Source organism: Trichophyton benhamiae, assembly GCF_000151125.1.
Source record: "Trichophyton benhamiae CBS 112371 chromosome Unknown contix00201_1.exp, whole genome shotgun sequence".
Taxonomy (NCBI): domain Eukaryota; kingdom Fungi; phylum Ascomycota; class Eurotiomycetes; order Onygenales; family Arthrodermataceae; genus Trichophyton; species Trichophyton benhamiae.
Genome location: NW_003315098.1, coordinates 158,038 through 177,561, shown reverse-complemented (window position 1 = coordinate 177,561; position 19,524 = coordinate 158,038). Strand labels below are relative to the sequence as shown.

At 48.8% G+C, this 19,524-nt stretch overlaps 7 protein-coding genes across 7 annotated transcripts; 6 read left to right on the top strand and 1 right to left on the bottom strand.

The window, feature by feature from the left end:
* Nucleotides 1-2,869: 2,869 nt before the first annotated feature.
* On the top strand, nt 2,870-4,762 carry ARB_00796 (amino acid permease, putative; the record flags this gene model as incomplete). The annotated part of the gene is made up of 4 exons (XM_003012868.1): nt 2,870-3,020; nt 3,079-3,143; nt 3,209-3,369; nt 3,445-4,762. The coding sequence occupies 4 exons, from the start codon at nt 2,870-2,872 to the stop codon at nt 4,760-4,762; spliced, it is 1,695 nt and encodes a 564-aa protein (XP_003012914.1).
* Nucleotides 4,763-5,660: 898 nt separating this feature from the next.
* Nucleotides 5,661-6,380, top strand: ARB_00795 (uncharacterized protein; the record flags this gene model as incomplete). The annotated part of the gene is made up of 1 exon (XM_003012867.1): nt 5,661-6,380. One exon carries the CDS (start codon nt 5,661-5,663, stop codon nt 6,378-6,380), a length of 720 nt encoding a protein of 239 aa, XP_003012913.1.
* A 151-nt stretch (nt 6,381-6,531) lies between these two features.
* Nucleotides 6,532-10,011, top strand: ARB_00794 (RNA-directed RNA polymerase, putative; the record flags this gene model as incomplete). The annotated part of the gene is made up of 3 exons (XM_003012866.1): nt 6,532-7,836; nt 7,860-9,602; nt 9,682-10,011. The coding sequence occupies 3 exons, from the start codon at nt 6,532-6,534 to the stop codon at nt 10,009-10,011; spliced, it is 3,378 nt and encodes a 1,125-aa protein (XP_003012912.1).
* Nucleotides 10,012-11,346: 1,335 nt separating this feature from the next.
* Nucleotides 11,347-12,974, top strand: ARB_00793 (uncharacterized protein; the record flags this gene model as incomplete). The annotated part of the gene is made up of 2 exons (XM_003012865.1): nt 11,347-11,638; nt 11,731-12,974. The coding sequence occupies 2 exons, from the start codon at nt 11,347-11,349 to the stop codon at nt 12,972-12,974; spliced, it is 1,536 nt and encodes a 511-aa protein (XP_003012911.1).
* A 937-nt stretch (nt 12,975-13,911) lies between these two features.
* Nucleotides 13,912-14,694, bottom strand: ARB_00792 (uncharacterized protein; the record flags this gene model as incomplete). Its single annotated transcript, XM_003012864.1, has 2 exons — nt 13,912-14,240; nt 14,331-14,694. 2 exons carry the CDS (start codon nt 14,692-14,694, stop codon nt 13,912-13,914), a joined length of 693 nt encoding a protein of 230 aa, XP_003012910.1.
* Nucleotides 14,695-15,227: 533 nt separating this feature from the next.
* Nucleotides 15,228-16,127, top strand: ARB_00791 (uncharacterized protein; the record flags this gene model as incomplete). The annotated part of the gene is made up of 1 exon (XM_003012863.1): nt 15,228-16,127. One exon carries the CDS (start codon nt 15,228-15,230, stop codon nt 16,125-16,127), a length of 900 nt encoding a protein of 299 aa, XP_003012909.1.
* A 648-nt stretch (nt 16,128-16,775) lies between these two features.
* On the top strand, nt 16,776-18,185 carry ARB_00790 (uncharacterized protein; the record flags this gene model as incomplete). The annotated part of the gene is made up of 1 exon (XM_003012862.1): nt 16,776-18,185. The coding sequence occupies one exon, from the start codon at nt 16,776-16,778 to the stop codon at nt 18,183-18,185; it is 1,410 nt and encodes a 469-aa protein (XP_003012908.1).
* Nucleotides 18,186-19,524: the final 1,339 nt, after the last annotated feature.

Below are 19,524 nucleotides of genomic sequence, written 5' to 3'. Positions count from 1 at the left end.
GTTCTGCTGGGCGAGGGAGCGCATGTTTGTTTGGTCGCCAGACAGCGTCACTAACTAAGCTCGGCTCTTGGCGATTGCTTCTGTGGTGGTCAGCGAGCGAGATGAGCTTGGCACGGGGCGAAGTGTGGAGGAGGCGGACAGAGATACGAAGGGATCTCAACTCGCAAAAGTTGAGGCAGCAGCCTATATCTGACTTGCGGGGGCAGGGAGCTTTCGCATGCGACCAGCTCTGCGAGGCTTTAGTACTTTATATCTGTGCTCCCGTATATAAGACTGGGCGGCCTTGGTGCTGATATAAAATATATATTTCGGACGGCCAACACGAAGGCGACGCAACCCTCTTTCGCTGGCCGAGGCTGAACCCCACAGTCTCACAAGCCTGTTTTCAGTGGGCCGTGGCAATAATACTATGTATGCAGCGTCTCGCACCACACGGCAGAGCAAGTCGTAATAATAATAATAATAATTTGTTATTTCTGTCAAGCAAACAAGTGTAAGTAGCGTGGGAAAGCGTGCATGCTTAGTGATGCAAAGATGCTGGTCGCCGCCACCTAGCATGTACCCATTCGATGTCATGTACGGAATAGCTGGAATATGGGATGGAGCTTTTAGGTCTACTGTGACTGGAGGAAGCTCGCGCCCTTATATTGACACCAAAGGGATCCATGATGTCAGCCTGGAGACAAAGCGCAGCGTTTCGGGCATCACTCGCTGGTCTAGCGTGGCTCCTTTGAGGTTGCGTTCATCAGGCTCTTCGCTCTCAGCTTTGATAACAAGATGGCTCATCAATCGCTGATAAACGATGAGATTGCCAAGCACAACAAGGTGTGCTTCCCCCTGGCACCCAAGCAACCAAGCATCTAGGCGATACTTGGAGTGGTAGGGATGCAAACAGAGGCCTTGTCAGGAGACGGAGACACAGCACTTTTCGGAGAGACTTCCCAAGGGCCGACGATAACAAGTCAAGAAGCATCGTCTATCCTGGCTCCATGGCGGTAACTCGCGGCGTTCAGTCGGACTCATCACGGTTCAGGACGAAAAGGCGGTCCTCTTCCACAAGGGTTAGAAGGGCTATTTTGTCGGTGGAGATTCGAAAATGATAACAGAGCCTGCAATCCTGCAACTAAAAATGTCCATTCTCTCCTAAGTAAGTAAGATATGGCATATCGTGACCTTGCAGCACTAGCCGACTGGTTCGGATACTGCATCCATGCGGAGAATTATTTGGAAAAAAAAAAAAATCCTTCTCTATAGTATTCCCAACCAGACGTCACTGGTTGCAGTTTCTCCATACAGGGCTCTAAGAAGGGATGATTTTATGTTAGCCAAACGTAAGATTCGATTTGCTTTGCACATCAACAGGGACCTGGATAGGAGGTAAAACCACTTGCAAGCAGCATCGGGTGGAGAGAGGTTGGGATTAATGGCCTTCGGTAATGCTCTCCGACAGGAGGAAGTTGGCCGTACTCCGTAGGCTCTTGTTTCACTCCACGGAAGCTGAGCTTGACGGCAGCCACCGGGTTCCTGTAATGCTTGTCTTCCGGCACCTCTTATCTTTCGGCATATCCTTCGCACCCTCTCTTTGCCGTTCTCTCGATGCTGGTACTCCGTAGCGGTGGTGGTGATGACGATGATGTCGATTTGACGTTACTTATGTAGATCCGCAAGGGGGGTCAACACTCCTGTCACATGACCCGCCCTCGAAAAAGCCACTTTTTCTTCTTCTGCCTCGAACGACCAACGTCAACGAAACAACGAACGTCGGGCTCGTATTCACCATGTCCACAGTGTGTCCTACGCTTGTTTAGCTGATCTAACAACTTCTGGAAGCTTTCCTTTTTTTTCTCTTCCGTCCGTGAAACCTAAGCAAGGCGCGCTCGCCCGTCTTCAAGCTTTGCACCCTTTGACCCTGAGTCGGAGTCGCCCCCCGCCTCCATTATTGTTAATTTTGGCCTGGGGGCGTAACCAAGCCTTCGATTCGGCCGCCATCAATGCACTCACCAGCGACGGATAACACTAATACGCCGCGTGATGGGCTAACAAATATATCCTCCAATGGAATACTCCATATATGACAAGAGAACGAGAGCGAGAGGACTCCCCAAATCTCGGCTTGACGCATTTGTTCCAGTGCCCAAGTGGCTGTCACTGTCAGACTCCAGACAGGGGCCCCATGCCGCTGAAATTACAACCCCGGACGACAGGGATCTTAACTCACGTTAGCCTGCAATCTCCATGAAATTTCATACTTTTGGTGCATAATAGCGATAAATTATATGGCTGTCCCGAACGCTTGCATCAGAGAAGCCCCCGTTTGATAGGTTGGGCGGTTTGTGGGAGTCTCATCACGGAGTAACTCGCCATGTCTACGCAGGTCACCACCGGCTTCTTCCCGGCACCGCACCAATAGGATCCAAGGGTACTAATACCACATACGCCCAAACTATATACGGGGTGAACACGCTTTTTCGGGACGCTTGACGGAGTACTCGACCCAGCTATGGAGATGGCGTTAAGTCGGAACCTCTCCCTCTCTGCAACCCTAGAATGGTTAAACGGGAGTCAATAGGGCCTTTGCCCACTTTTTTTGCAAATTTTTTACTTTTTCCTCGCGTTTTTGCACAGTAGGCTATGGTTGTGTTCTTTTGGGGCTGATATAAATACTACCCTTTGCGCCCACCAAGGCGCAGCCTGCTGCATTCTCCCTCCGACCTTGCCCTCTCCCGCCTCAAGACTGACGGTGTTGAAGCTCTCCCACGCGGCACCGTATTTATAGAGTGTCTAGAGAGCCCTTGTCGGCGTGTCGAACTAGCTGCCTCAATAGCCCCAGTCCAGGCCAGACGTCTCCGGCTTTTGCCAACCGCCCACGATGGCGACCTGGGAACAGAAAGATGGCCCTCTCAGTGAGACAATGCAGACGAAGGAGGAGTTTTCAGATCAGACCGGCGAGATACAGTATGAGACCGATCCAAACACCAGCTTGCACCGTGGACTGAAATCCCGGCACATTACTATGATTGGTAAGCTATGATAGATCCAGCTTGCAGCTTGGACGATATCGCTAACAGCTGTTAATAGCTATTGGCGGTGCAATTGGAACTGGTTTGATTATTGGTACTGGAGCTGCTTTGGCAAAAGCTGGTGTAAGTTGAATTTCCGCGTTAAGCCATGAGTTTCCACTGCAAAGCGCTAATGTGATAACCTTCAGCCCGGGTCCGTTTTTATTTCTTATCTCATCGTCGGTTTCGTCGTCTGGATTGTTATGAGCGCGCTTGGTGAGATGGCCGCATGGCTACCCCTTGCCAGTGGTTTTACTGGATATGCCGTTAGATTTTGCGACCCTGCTCTTGGCTTTGCCCTGGGTTACAGGTTAGTTCCTGCACCTGCATGTATGCGGTTTTGTTCTTTTTTTACATTATCTTTGCTAACAAGTTGTGATAATAGTTATTACTGCAAGTATATTATCATCACGCCGAATCAGCTAACTGCTGCTGCACTGGTCATACAGTACTGGGTTAAGCGAGATAAAGTGAACCCCGGAGTATGGATCACCGTTTTCCTGATCGTCATTGTCGCGATCAACTACTTCGGCATCAAATTCTTCGGCGAGTTCGAGTTCTGGCTCTCCTCGTTCAAGGTCATCATTATCCTTGGAATCATGCTCCTGACTCTCATCCTTGCCCTCGGAGGCGGTCCCGATCATGACAGGAAAGGGTTCAGATACTGGAAGGATCCAGGAGCGTTTAACACCTACCTTACCCACGGCGCATCCGGCCGATTCCTTGCTTTCTGGTCAACTATGGTTCAAGCCACTTTCGCTTATCTCGGAACTGAGCTTGTTGGTGTAACTGTCGGCGAAGCTCAGAACCCTCGAAAGACGATTCCCCGTGCTATCAAGCTTACCTTCTACCGAATTCTCTTCTTCTACTGTCTCAGCATTCTCTTCCTCGGAATGGTTGTGCCATACAACCACCCAGACCTCCTCTTTGCAAACAAGTCTTCCAACAGCGCCAGTGCATCTCCATTCGTCGTGGCCATCCAGATCGCCGGAATCAAGGTTCTTCCATCCATCTTCAACGCCTGTATCCTAATCTTCGTTTTCTCTGCCGCCAACTCCGATCTCTACATTGCAACCCGAACCATCTACGGTCTGGCTCGTGAAGGCAAAGCTCCCGCTATCCTTGCCAGAACCAACCGCAGCGGTGTCCCTATCTACGCCCTTGCACTCTCTACCATGTTTGCCTTGCTCGCATACCTGAACGTCTCGGACGACTCCAAGGTTGTGTTCGGCTACTTTGTGAACATGGTTACCATGTTCGGTCTTCTCTCCTGGATTTCCATCCTGGTAACACACATCTACTTTGTGCGTGCTCGCAACGCCCAGAACGTTCCAGAGACGTCCCTTGCCTTCAAGGCACCATTAGGTGTTCCTGGCTCTTATGGTGCTCTCGCCTTCTGTATCCTCATCGGCCTCACCAAGAGTTTCAACGTCTTTGCTCACAGCCCCAAAACTTATGGTAACTTCGACTATAAAAACTTCATCACCTCTTACCTCGGTATCCCTATCTATCTCATCCTTCTCTTCGGATACAAGTTCTACACCAAGACCTCTGGCGTCAAGGCTGCAGAGGCCGATCTCTGGAGTGGAAAGGATGAGATCGATCGTGAGGAGGCTGAGTTCCTGGCCCAGGAGGCTCTCAGGAGAGAGCAGCAGGGTGATGCCGGCTGGTTCTACAGGACATTCGTATCCTGGCTATTCTAGACATCATGTTTACGACCCAGCGTTGATGTTTCTTATGAATAAATACAGTTTCATGCCTTTCTTCTATTTTTGAGTGAATCTTTATGGAGTATATAAGATAATGAAAGCCATATCTCTCTCAAATTTGTCTATATATACTCTGTAACTAGTTATTCTGGCAGCGTCTGGTCTCGTCGCTTCGCTTCCTCAGGCCCGACTCGTTTATGCACGGCCGACAGGGTTAACCAACACTAGCTAAGCAAGTCAACTCACGACGTCCCTCTGATTTCTCGTCAACAAAAGAAGAAAAGGCTCAATCCCGCATTTGCCCACCGCTGTGATTGGCGTATATATGCATGCAGATATCGAATGTGCAGGAAATAAAGAAAGATGGCTGGTCGATGACTCGCTAACTCTTTGGTGATTCAGTGTCTGCTGGCGATGCTCGCCCCCTCTCCCCCTGCAGCCGCTCCGTTCTTTATCAGCTAACTACGACAAAAACAAAGTTGCGACAGGGGATTCATTCTCAACCTCACCACCGCACACTTGACACGGTTCACGCTGCTGATAGCCTTGCGGACCTGTCAAAACGTGCCAATGCTACTTCTATCGCTTCATTAATATTTGCGCTACTCGTCGTCTTAAGTTGTTCGTCGCGTTGAGCGTTTGTTTTGAAGCTTCTCTTCGTCTTGCGCAGCGATAACTAACGAACTGTTTGGATATCAACGTCCTCATCACAACCTGAGTACTTGCATGGCGGGGTTATAATTTCCAACTCAGCTGGACATTGGCAGGTATATATTGTATCCTATCTGCATCCTCTTGACATTTGATGTATAATCTTCCTTCTCCTGACGATGCTAATGTTCAACTTAGCTCGTTAGTTACATGTGCTTAACGGACTCCCTCAGATACCACAATGAACAAGCAACGAAAAAAATCCGGCAAAGATCTTGAGCGGATAATTGAAGACATAAACATTGGTTTTGACCTCGATTTACCAAGGGTACAATCCCAAGGCTCCTCCGAAAGTTGTCCCGCTGAACAGAAATGCGTCAACCACATTATCTACCTGTACTGGCAGGATCATCTCCACGAGCCCCTAATGGAGTTATTCAAGTGGGATAGACAACAATTCCCCAACCGCCAAATATCTGGGAGATCCTTTCAAAGTCATTTTGCTGACCCGCTCTCATCTACTGCGCTACGGCGGGGGCTTGACGAGCGTTTGAGGCTGCGTTCTGAGAAAGAAAAAGCCGGGGTTTATGAATATTGGTCTAAAATACTATATGATGCTGCTTGGATGACGAAGTACAACTTAGCTGAAAGCACCTCTCCCGCGCGACCGACCAGCTCCGCGGACACGTCAACCATCGATACCCCTGATAAATGCATACCGGAAACAAACGGCAATAGGTCAGCTAAACGGAAGAATAAAAACAATTCTGAGGTATTTTCCACCGCGCCTTCATCCCCCATTTTTGAATTTGACACATGTTCATCATCCGATGCTTGCGACGGTGGCTACGGTTCTGATACCTATACGCTCTCCGATTTTGATAAGTTTGATGGATTTGATTTTGATTTTGCTGTGGAAGCTTTGACTGATATTGATGGTGAGAATCCAGACTCCCTCTAAGAAGCGCAAGCAGCTAAAACTTGGAGATTATGGAATTGTCCCCAGCGCACCCGCGAAAGGGTCCGCGCCGTGTACGACATCTCCTCGAATTGATACGTTGCAGTCCAAAATAAACGATGGGATGATTGTGAAGAAAAGTCCCAGTCGCAGCATGCGCCCTGGGCTGTCGAATTCGAAGGGCCTTTCCTTCAACGATTCTACCAGCCCAGGTCGAAGCTTTTCCTCAACGACTGTATCCACTGTGCCAAATTCTCGTGTTACCACGCCCTTGACTTCCTTTGCAAGTGCTACGTTTAGGTTGCCAAGATATCCGGTGATGCGTATCTCTCCCACTCTCACGCCATTAGATGAAGGAAAGCTCATTCCAATGCTTTCGGACCTAGTGACCAAAGGCCCTTTCTCCAAACGGCTTGAATGGTTTAAAGATGTTCCTCTACGGCTTCGATATGAAGTTGAACGCTTGGCGCGGGCGTGTGATATCATGCCTGAGACCATACTCTCGGAAGATATCCTTATTGAAGACCAATCTTATCATACTCTTTTCCAAATCTTGTCTCGTGGGCCATACAAAAACAAGATTGAAAAGCCAAAGTTGGGAGTTTGGAGGGTAGCAACCGAAAGCTACATGGATCCCGAAAAACGGACCATGGTAGTTTTCAGTGGCCAGCTTGAGTGGAAGGATGAGAGATTGGTCCTAGTTCTGAACCCACTGAAGCTTGAAAAGAGCCACAGATTCGCTCGAAGATACGGGGCTGATAGGTTCCTGGAGGTATTACTCCCTTCAAAGCATCCAACCAAAAGTGGACGTGATGCAGAGATCTTTGGGAAAGCCTTAGGCAAATGGCTTTCGAATGAGTACCATTACCTTCTTGGCCGTAGATGGCGTGCATTCTATTTGGAGGACCTTAAATCAAAGTCGAAGACAACTTCCTTCAGTGGCTCTGGGCGTAAAGCGTTCCTATTTGCCGTTGACGGTGAGGATTTCCTTGGGACTCCTTCAGGGATTTCGCCGATGGATGAGACTTCGGAGAACCACGCCCCTATGACGGTTGAGCAGCTGGTTGACTGGCACATTCACTATGCCAGGAACACCCATCAGGAATACTCCAAACTGTTTACTAGAATCCGCCTAGGACTCTCGAGGACCACAGCGACCATTACTCTTCGGCCGGAGGAATTCATTTACGATGATGATCCAAGACAAGAAAAAATGAGTGACGGATTTGCCATGATGTCCCGCTCGTTAGGAAGAGCAATTGCAGATTCCCTGTGTCTATCCAAGGTTCCAACCATTTTCCAAGGTAGAATTGCCGGAGCTAAGGGAATATGGCTTGTTGCCAAAGATGATCAGGACATCCACGTGAAGGGACTTCGAAATTTTGAAACTGAGAGAGGATATTGGCTGGTCATCAATGCATCCCAGCTGAAAGTGCAGCCCCCCCCCCTTGTGATACTAGTTTGATGTTCGATGAGCACCAGTTGACTTTTGATGTCTCGTCATACTCCCAGCCTCCCCAACCGGTGCATTTGAATATCCAGTTTTTGATGGTACTGCAAGACAGAGGTGTCAACAAGGAGTACATACTCTCTCTCATCCCAGACGAAGCAGATAAATTTTACAGCGAATTCTTACTCGTCCAAAACGGAGATCCCGTAGCCTGTCGAGCCTGGGTCAGGAAAAATGGAGGAGATGCATCCTCTCAAATCCCGGCTTTGAATGAGAGTACTTTCCCCACTAACCACACTGCACAACTCAACGGGCTTCTTGATGCCGGGTTTTCACCCTCGAACCTTGCATTCGTACGAAGACTATTTAAAGAGAATTCTCTAGGTGGCTTTGTGCAAAAGCTTGAAGCCCTCAAAATAAAAATCCCACAGTCGACCTACGTATATTGTATACCTGATCCCTATGGTGTGCTTGAAGAAGGCCAGATTCATCTCGATCTTGGGGATAGCTGGGAAGACGGCACCACGGACTTGGATGGTATCGATGTGCTGGTTGCTCGAGCTCCTGCTCATTTGCCTAGTGATATACAGAAGTGCCGAGCTGTATTTCATCCTGCACTAAGATACCTGAAGCACGTGGCTATCTTCCCCACCAAAGGCGACGTTCCTCTTGCTTCCCTACTTTCCGGCGGTGATTATGATGGTGATGAAGTTTGGGTTTGCTGGGACCAGGAGATTGTTAAACCGTTCGTTAACTATCCCATGCCAGAAATCCCGGAACCTGAGGAATACGGCCTTGTGAAGGTGTCTCGACGTGTCGGGGACATGCCATTCGACCGTTTCATGGAATACGCATTCATTTTCAATATGTCGCAAAACCCTCTTGGCTTGTGCACCAACGAGCATGAGAGGTATTGCTACCATCGGGGTGGCATTGGTTCCCCTCTTGCAATACATTTCTCGGGTTTGCTTAGCCACCTTGCAGATATACGAAAGTCCGGGTACGAGTATCCGGCGGAAAATAGGCAAAAATACCGTGAAAGCCTGGGCCCATTAACCCTGCGAAATCCAGCTTATAAAATCGACAAGGCATCTGAGCAGGACGGAGAGCCTATTACCTGGAAGTCGGACAATATCCTCGACTGCTTGAGGTTTGAAGTTGTTGAAACGGTTAAAGCGAGGATCTACTCTCGCCTAAACAATGACTGCCCTTCGATTAATATTCCCAAGGTAGATGAAGATCTCATAGCAATCTGGAAGAAAACCTGGGACCGCGCAATTCAAGAAAGGAACTCTGGGTGTTCCAAATTATTGGATGCTATCAACAAGCTCCGAGAACAGGTTGAGGCGGCCTCTGAAACCTATCGAAGAGTAACCGACAAGCTGTCCCATGCAGCTAAAGTTACGTTTGCCGCTGAGTCCTTGATGGCCATTAAGCCCCCTGATATTGACCATCCTGTTGCTATTGTCTGGAGAGAGTCCGCTTATGAATGGAAGAACCTGCTGGCTTCATGTGCGTACCAGTGTTCGCCAGATTCCTGGTTTACATGGCACGCCGCGTTCAAGGTCCTTTGTGATATGAAAGCCAGAGCGAACGGCCACTGGTACAGCGTCCAAGCGCCTATCTACCATAGATTGACAATGAACAAGTCAATGATGAAGAAAATCGAGACAGATCGCCGTAAGGCAGAGACAGAGGAAGAGCTGTTACTCCTGAGATCTCTTGAGGAACAAGAAATCCTCGATAATGATAGCGATGATGACTGGTATTCAGTTGTATGATTTTGAATTTCGGATACCCGATTTTATTTTTACATTCATCCCTTTCCTCCCTTTCTTTTATTTTGGCTTTTAGAGCAAGATACCCTTATTTATGCATGTTCTTTTTTACGAGCGAACTGCGAACGCAACATACACTTTAGCAAGCAAGTCTCTGGTGATTATTATGTTGATTTTGATAGACCAGGATAGAGTGTTGGAGTACAAGTACTTTGAGTACTATTTTGGCTCTTCATGTGAAACCCACCAGTCCCCGCTCGAAACGCTACAGGTTGGCCATGATGAACTAAACCTTGAATTTTTTTTTGGTTTGTTGGGGTTTGCGACTGTTTATCTTGTTCCTTCTAGGTTACAGAATCCCTTGAGTGGTGCCATGTACGATTATTCATACCATGTGGTTATCTGAGGCAAAGGTGTTGCTGGGTTTATCCATGTTGCTGTTTGATGAGACGGCAAGTTTCGATTCTGATCAAGAGAGATACCCTACGAACTACTTGCATCACAATGTTAGATTAAGTTTATCTAGAATCCGATGCACTGTTCTGACATCGACTCCATCTCTAGACATGGATTAGCATTGTCCATCCGTTTGTATGTATGTACTTGTACATTGCCCTTCTTGCCCCGGGGCTTGTCCCAGCCCAGCAGACTGTCTCCCCCCCGTTTGGTTTTACGTAAATGACAAACCACGTGTTTTGCTTGAGCTGGTCTCGTCTTAATACGAGGATATGTGACGGATCAACTCTGGCATCTGGCTTCGGCAGAGGACGCCTTTTGGCAGACGTCCATGACATGATCAAGCAAGCAAAACATGGCGCAGCTGCCGGACGTCGTTCCACCCTCCCTTATCGCCGCCGTCGCCGTCGCCATCCGCCGGCGCTTCGTCCCCTTCGGCCGCGGGCTTATCGCCTTATCGTTATCTGATTAGATAAACATTCAAATCGAAAGTCTTGGCGAGTCGTGATTTTGTACCTTCCAAATAAGGAAATAGGGCGCTTCTCCCTCCAGCCAATAGAATCACAGCGATCCATGACTAAGCCAAAATCACATGCTGCAGCCCCCAAACAGTCACATGTCACGAGCTCGCGCATTTTTCTGTTTTTTTTTTTTTTTTTTTTTTTTTTGTTTCTTTGCGTCGTTTCAAAGGCGACGAAAGCGCGAGATCTGCTGTCTGTCCAGCCAGTGAAGGCTCTTCCGGGCACTGCTGGCCTCCTGGGGGTTCCATCCCGCTTGCTGAATTGCTGGCCGTGGACGTGGTGATTGGCATCTGTGCTGCTGTGTATACTATATTACTACTTACTTGCTCTGAGTTAACTAACTCAACGTAACTAAACTAACTAACTACTGGGTAGGTTGTGGATACCCGCCTCGAGGCTGAGCTTCTTTTTTCTTCTCTTTTATCACACGCAGGCTCCCAACCCTTGAAACTCCCCCAGCAAGCTCGAACGAGTGGCCTCTCCTCTCCCTCGTCCTTCTCGTCTGCTACATATACTCGCCCGTTCTCGTGGGAAACCAGAGCAATAACTCGCCATCAAGCCATCGCCGTCCCGAGTCCGGTGTTAATATACAAACTAGATCCCCCGACGCCAAGACAAAAACTACCCGTCGTCTTCACGTGCAAAATCCGCAAACGGCAGAGCGACGACGAGCAGTTGGAACAGGCGGTTGTCGAGCGCGGTTGGGACATGAGATAGCTGCTTCGTTTTCTCTCTCTTCGTCTTTGCGGCACGGCAACATGACAATGATCCAGGCCTTCCCGCCTAGTAATGCAGGAGGCCAGGCCGCTGTCCAGCAGCTCGAGTCGCAGAATACCCCGTTGGCGCTTCCGGGCTACACGCCACAGCACCAGCAGCAGTCGCAGGCCATGACCGACTCTCCTCCCCCCCAATACCACCCTCCCAGCGCGGAGCAAGCAAGCTCCAATGACATGGAGGTAGACAGCGTTGGCAGTGACACGCGCTCGAGACGCGGTACCAGTGTCATCTCCATGGACGATATTGAGGCCGCTCAGGCTCTAGAAGGGCTACGCTCAGGTATGATAATCTTCTAGTGTCAACCAACTGTTCTTTTATTTTTTATTTTTTTATTTAAGGATCTCTGTCTGACTGATGCTGTGATCAACTAGAATACACGCATACTCCTGCTCCTTCAAGGTCTTCTAATAACGCTACCTCTCAAGCTCCGGAAACCACAGAGCCAGAGCCGTTGTTATCCCTTATCACATCACACCCGTTGCTCTCGTCCGCAATCAACAGCTCAATGTCGGTCTATACGTCGTCCAAAACATACTCTCCCAAGTTCAGATACGGCGCCGAGTTCATTGAACGGAACATTGGCCCCCAAGTTCTGAACACGGTGGGCTCGGTTGGCAGGCGGACCGGAGTTGAAGGCGGCCTCCGCTGGGCCCTTCAGCGTAGGGAGAGCGTCAACAACAAATCCAACGCCAACTCCAGTTCCAATAGCAATAGCCAGGCCGCAGAGACAGCAGACATCGAGAAAGGCATGCACGACCTCCGAACCAGCCATTCAAGACGGTCATCAACCCTTTCGTCTGAACCCCTACCACCTTATGATAACGCTTCTTCCCCGAAATACGACGAGCTGTACAAGGGTAATCAACAGCCCCAGCAGCAGTCTCAGACCCAATATTCCTGGCAAAACCGGCTCATGATATCCACTTCGGGTCTCGGAGTAGCAATGAGCGAAGAATCGCTCAGAAGCTTGACCTATTGTCTCACCTGGCTGCAGTGGGCAAACAGGCGGATCGGGGCGTCCGTGGGCAGTCTCAAGGAGGCACTTAGGGAGTGGGACACTTCTAACCAGCTTAATACGGAAAGCAGGACAAGTGAAGAAGGCAGTCAGCAGCAAAGCCCTGCAATACTCTCACAGCAAATTCAGCAGGTCAAAGGGGATGTCCTGCAGACGTTGAAGATGGTGGTCGACGTTGTGTCCAAGTACGCTGGTGGAGCCTTGCCCGAGAACGCCCGCAACCTCGTCCGAAGACACCTCACATCTCTACCGCAGCGGTTCCGTATTGCGTTCAACTCCAACGTACCGGCAGATGGCTCTGCTCCTGAATCTGAAATGAGAACAAGGGCTTTCCGTGTCCTCGTGCTGGCTGAAGAAGGCCTTGATATGATGGGCCAGGTTAGCAACGTCGTAAATGATACTCTCGTCAGCGCCGAAAACTGGTGTGATACACTACGACGACCGAGGCCATCTGCAAGCAGCAGCAGCAACAACAACAACGATAATAATAATACCAACACACAAAACATGCCACAACCTCCCCCTTTCGATAGTGACCTGGACCGCAAGGTTCCTATCCCCATGCCAGCTCAACGAGAAGACGTGGAGATGGATGGTTAAAAGCAACGGTGTACTTGTCTTGCGGAGATGATTTAATGTCCTATAATATACGGCTGCCATCTTATCACTTTCTATGCACGTTTATGGCTCTGCTGAGCTTCCTTTCTCATTTTTCCTCTTTCTTTTCTTTATACCCCCTTGTTTTCCAAAACTTGAATGGCCGTAGGCCAAGCGTCTTCTTTCCTTTCCTTTGTCTCCCTCTTTTAGGATCCTCTATTGTTCTCACGATGTATTCTGGCTGTCGAATATGTTGCTACCGTGTTCTAACTAGGCGTTCTTCCTTGGGAGTCTGGATATGCAGAAAATCGTTCTTTAGTAGACCCATAAACTGTTTAGGACTCTGTTCAGTCATGCTCCAATAAATGGGCTTTTTCTTTTCAAGTATTCTCATCCCTTGCAGTAGGTGTTTTTGGTGAGTCATCACTCTAGGGGGCGAATATCACAGCCCCTTTTTTTGATGCTTGTAGACTCTACTAACGGCGGATAACCACGCTACAACTAAGTATAAAGCCTTCCTAGGTATATGTGACTACGCTAGAGAAGATGTACAGTAAGAGGAATAAGTATGTTTATGCACCGGCCAGACCACTTTACTATTACACTCGTAGATGAGGATATACTACAGCACAGGACTACCATATCTTACAGTGACTACGGTGAGCTACAGTTACGGAGCTACGGTGACTACGGTGACTACGAGGAGATGATGGAGATAGAAGTTGAACGCAGCAAATACATTTATTGACTGACTACATGATTGTTAACAGGACAGGCAAACATACATGCGTGCATACATACATACAGGCAGGCAACAGAACATAGAACATTCAAATCAAATTTTTTTTGGGTTTTTTTTTTTTTTTTTTTTTTTTTTTTTTTTTTTTTTTTTTTGGTGTGCAAGATGCACACGAGAAGAAGGAAGAAGAGACAGAACATTTTAGGTCTTCTTCTTTTTCTCCTTCTCCTCCTTGTTGTCACGCCCCTTGTTGTTGTTGCGCAACGGTGTGGTGACGTTGCGGGGGCGGAGTCGGCGTCGGGCACTGAGAGCCGTTTGGGTGATGGCTCCAGTCCGGGTGTCGTAGATTATCACCCTGTCGATTCGCGACAGGGTGAGGATGAAACGGCGGGCGTTGCCCAGGCCGTTGTTGCCGGTATTGTCGTTGCCGGCGTTGGTGTTGCCGGCGTTGGTGTTGCCGGCGTTGTTGTTGCCGGCGTCGTTGTTGTTGGTGTTGTTGGTGTTGTTGTTTTGAGCAGGCATTTTGGCTACTGCAGGGCAAGTAAGGGGTGATTAGCTATGGCTCCCTGGTAGGAGGTAGGAAGGAGATGAGAGGACGGTGAGGTGAAGGAGGCACTAACCCTGCTCCTGGTGTTTTTTAATATATATATAAATATAAATATATGTCCTTTGGTAGGACAGATGAGTGCCGCTGGCAGTGGTGTTTGCAAGAGACGAGGTGAAGAAGGGCTCTTTTGGCGGTGTTTTCAGCGGATTTGCTTGCTTTGGAGGAGATGTTGAGATGAAAAGAAGAGAAGGAGGATTCCAGTCGAGGAGGGGGTTTATATAGACCATTTCATTGCCACAAATGGCAGAATCACGACGTAAGGATGTGAGCTTTCCATGGTTGAAGCAGTGCTGAAGCAGAAGTCGTGATGTCACTGAATCGAGGAGTACATGGGCGTTGTCGACGGCGAGCTTCAGACTCGGGATATCAATGCCCATAAACAGCCCCTGAACGGGCTTGAAAGGAGCCAAAATCACCACCAAATGAAAGGTGCTTCAAAGACAGATTCCGTAGCCGTTTTTTCCAGGCCCAAATTGGCCTTTTGGCAGAGATCATGCCCATAATGCCATGGACGAGGTGCAGGGCTTCTGACAGCTCTGAGGTATCTTTCCTTCTGTGGCATTCTAAGGCATGACGCACAGGAGAGGGAATCTGTGGTTCACGATGGAATCATCGACTCTGCAAGAGCGGCCATGGGGCGGCGGCGAGGTCTTTCTGCTTCTCTCTGCGTCTCTCTGCGTCTGGCTGTCAGGGTCTACGGGCTCGCCCACCTTGAAGCTGCAGTTGCCGGCCTGCTCTCCTGCGCCGGCGAGGTGCTGCGAGGCTCCCCTTCACTGCTGGGGCTTCGCCTTGGCCGGCAACTTCCTGCAGCGTCACCACACAACCTCGACAGCTCGACAGCAGCATCGTCACCGCATCGTCACTGCATCGTCATCGATCTACTCTCTCAGACAGAATTACCCACGGCAGCATGGACGGCGCTAACATCTCCGGTCTTGTTCAGCGTGTATCGACGTCACTACGAGCTGGCACAGCGCTGGGCCGGCGTGATGCCCAGTCACACACAGAGCAGGAGGAGGATCTTACCTATGCTGTCCTCATGGCTGACCTCATCCCCCTTCTAGCAGTAGCAATATACGTCTTGCTAGCTGTAGTCATTGGCTGGAAGCATATTGTCGCGGCGGTGACGAAGGGGCGAGCGTTGTTTGGGAGCTGTCGACGAGGAGGGTGGCCAATAGCAAGAAAGAGCAGACACAGAGACGCAGAACAGGGGCTTAACCGACACAACAGATATCTTGGTATGGACGTGGAGGCATACGGGGGATATTATGAGCTGGAGGAGCTTGAACAAGGGGACGATGAGGACTCTCGGGAGGAGGAGGAGGAGGATGACAACGATAACGAAGGTATATTCCTATTACATTATATACAGAGTGGGCAAGCGCCTCAGCAGCAAGAAAGGGACCCGGCGGAACCGGTACACAAACCACCACTTGACGATAGTCGCCACTCCCTAGACAACATAATTACCACGACTTCAAATGGCATTTCTAAATACTTCCATCCTACCTCTGGGAGACTGAGAGATGATATCGTGCAACCTACTCAAACAAGGCTGGATAGGATGCTTGGTGATGACGAGGATGAAGGGCATGGAAACATTGCTTGGTATAAAGCGCTCCAAAGATTTTCAGACAAGTTCATTCTGAAAGCCCAGGCATGGCTTGATAAAGACGAAGCAAATATTGAGAGGGTCGAACATAGGGAGACGTCAAATGTGTGTGGGGAGAGCAACCGCGTAGTCCGGCAGATCCTACGCGAACGGCGGGAAGAGGAGGGATATAAAGATGCAGAGGACAATCTGCACTGATTTTGGCCCAGACAGGCTGAAATTCAAGCGAAGTTATACATTTGTTCTCGACTTCTTGCGATATCAAAACCTCCCGATTCTTGCGATGTCGTTTGGGCAGGTTTTTTGAGGTTTCGCTTTTATACCCCAAGCGAAATTAGCTGCATGACTAAGCGCGAAAATGGCCAGGATTTGAAGTCTTTAGTTTAGGCGTATTTGATTGGTCGGCGGTCATTCAAGCGCTGACGTCCATTACTTCACATCATTTTCTCATCTACTCTCCAGCACCAGGCAGACTGCACAAAATGATCTCATCCATGTCTATATCGAGTCCATAGGCTTAATACTATTGACTAGCTGTAACTACGGGTCTAGTCATTGCTTCCACGGTGCTGCTTGCTTTCCGTCCAAGTAGAAAGGAAGTGCAACATGTTTGTCACGCCTTCCGCCAGCATGGAAGCTCCCATGGAGTTTCTGTATATACCCAATAGATGGATGTCTGTTTCTCCCGCATGGACTGTGCCACTCTCACCACCTAGTAGTCATCATGGTCATCGGGTCATGAACACTTTTCTTCCCGCCTCCTGAGATACCCTATTAACGCTCTGCCGCGACCTATCAGGTGCCATTCTTCCCAGCCTCACAACTACCTAAGAAAGAGTGGAAACAATGATGTTTCTCACTCAACTCGTATCAGCGCTGTTTCTCTTCTTTCTTGGCCCTATCTCCTATGGAAAACCAGTCGAGACTTTTGTCCTCCCCCTAGCTCAGGATGCTCCTATTCCGCCCTCCGAAGACCCCTTTTACCAGCCTCCCCCAGGATATGAAGAAACCGAACCGGGAACAGTTTTGAGACAACGCAGACCTCCTTTTCCTATTTCGTTATTCCGGTCTGCTCCGATCGACCTAGCTGCAACCTATCAGGTCCTTTATCGTTCATCCGATACTTTTGGACAACCAACCGCCACCGTTTCGACCATCCTTATTCCTCACAATGCAAACATGTCAAAAGTCCTATCCTACCAAGTTGTTGAAGACGCAGCTTTCATCAACTGTGCCCCTTCGTATGCTCTTCAGCTCCATTCAGACCCAGGAGGCCTCTTTGGAACGATCATCATACAATCCGAGCTACTCCTCATAACTGCGGCCCTTGAGAACGGGTGGGTTGTCACTATACCGGACTATGAAGGACCCGCAGCTGCCTTCTTAGCTTATTGGCGTGCAGGTTACGCAACACTAGATGGCATTAGAGCTACTCTTGCTTCTTCTGGGTTTACAGGTGTGGACCCAGATGCAGCGGTAGGCTTGTGGGGTACATCTGGAGGGAGCGTTGCGAGCGCTTTTGCTGCAGATTTGCACCCCAAATACGCGCCAGAGTTGAATATTGTTGGGGCAGCGCTAGGCGGTGTTGTTCCAAGCATTACTACGGCTTTGCATAGTCTCAACAAAGGGTTTGACGCCGGGATAATCGTCTCTGGTGTTATTGGGCTTTCAAAAGAATACACCTATATGCAACCCATCCTAGAGTCCTACCTTGTGCCTCATCTACGGGACAAATTCATGAGTGCTGGTAAAAAATGCTCGGGAGCAGTCTCTTTGGATTTTAGAATGGAAGATATATTCAGTTACTTTAAGGGAGGGGAGGAGTCTGGTTTATTTGCTGATCCCAGAGTGAAGGCGATTTTAGATCATAATGCCATGCCGCAAGGAGTACCAGAGATTCCTATTCTCATTCTCAAGTCGGTAAATGACGAGATCAGTCCGATATCCGATACTGATGCCCTGGTAGAGAAGTATTGCTCCAACGGGGTCACTATCGACTATAAACGGGACCTGCTATCTGTACATACCATCCTAGCTGTCACTGGCGCTCCCGAGGCAGTGCTCTGGCTCAGGGACCGTCTTGATGGAATAACTGTTGAGAAAGGATGCAAGACCTCTACCATCTTTATGACACTGCTCCAACCGGGAGCCCTGGAAGTCATGTCCAAGACTATCATTGATAACTTGTTGAATCTCTTGGGGAAGCCCGTTGGACCAAGGTTGAGAACTGAAATTGTACATGTTCCTCCTCTTTAAGTGTTGAGACGTTTCGTTTTCATTGGCCCGCTGCTTATACCATCCTGCTGATTGTCTGCTTGCTATACGCCTTTACACCTACAGCCATTTCCTCTAGACTCGTTAGTCCTACAGTAATGTCAGAGTAGAGATATGTTTAGTTTGCCCAATCGGGTTGTGGTAGAAATCTTAGTTTTGTCCTTGACTTTTAGGTATTCCCGGCCAAACATAGGGGTTACTTCGCCGTACTGTTTGCTACAGCAGCGTATACATTAAAATGAGATGAATATCTAAACAAATATGTACTCCTACGTATCGATTTTTGACTACGGTCGATTGCTTTACGTTTGTTTGTGCCCAAAATATAACCAAACAGTATTTTGAATAATACAGAACTATAGGTCTGATCGTGTTATACTACAAGTTCATAAATAGCGACGTACTGCGAGCATTAATCTTCTCTGCAGCTTACTTGACCTGGATAAGAGTTCGGACTTGATCATTCATTTTGCCCGGAGCTCTCCATCATGATCGACTCACCTGAATACCAGTTTGTGCTTGTGACCTTAGCCTTGGTGGCACTGGTTCTCTTCATCTTTGTGTTCTGTGTGTGGATATGTTACGGAGTCAAATCCATTATGACTCCTAGTGGCAAAACCAGAGACAGGAGAGAGCGTGGTAAGATTGAAGCCGTTATACCAGCAGCATAGCTTCTGACATCCGTACAGGCTCGATGATACCGCTCAGTAATTATACCTCATCAGGATCAAAACCTGTCCAAAAACCATCCAATATTGGGAGTGAACGTCCCAAAGTTACACCAACGGAAACTAGGGTTAGTGGTTGCGGTGATAATATGTGCATTATATCCCCCGGCTAAGAAAGAATAGGGTGCAAGTAGCGAGCCTCGCAGATCTTCGGTGAACGACACGTTATCGCTGGATCATCCATTACCGGCTCCACCGCCCTGTGCTGTTCGAATCCCGGGACTTGTTCGACCATCAACTCCTGCAATACCGGTTAGAGTGCCGGAAAGAGGTGGAAGGGTATCGCCTGTCGATTTCACTACCCCGAACCGGATGACTCGGTGGGGGTGACCATAGAGGATTTTGGGGGAGTGTTTTTGATAGAGATATCCTCATACGGCAGATTTGCAATGAACATGAAGTCCAGTACGCCGGTCATGGTCTATCAAGTACAGAGCATAGAGTTCTCCAAAAATAGTATTAGATTCGGATTAGCTGGGATGCGAGTAGACTCGTTAGAAAGGGATATTGGCTGGATAGAGTGGGCATTCGTAAAGTATTATAAAGTCGAACGCAGGGTATCCGCTGCGGAAACAACCTGGAAACCATAAATA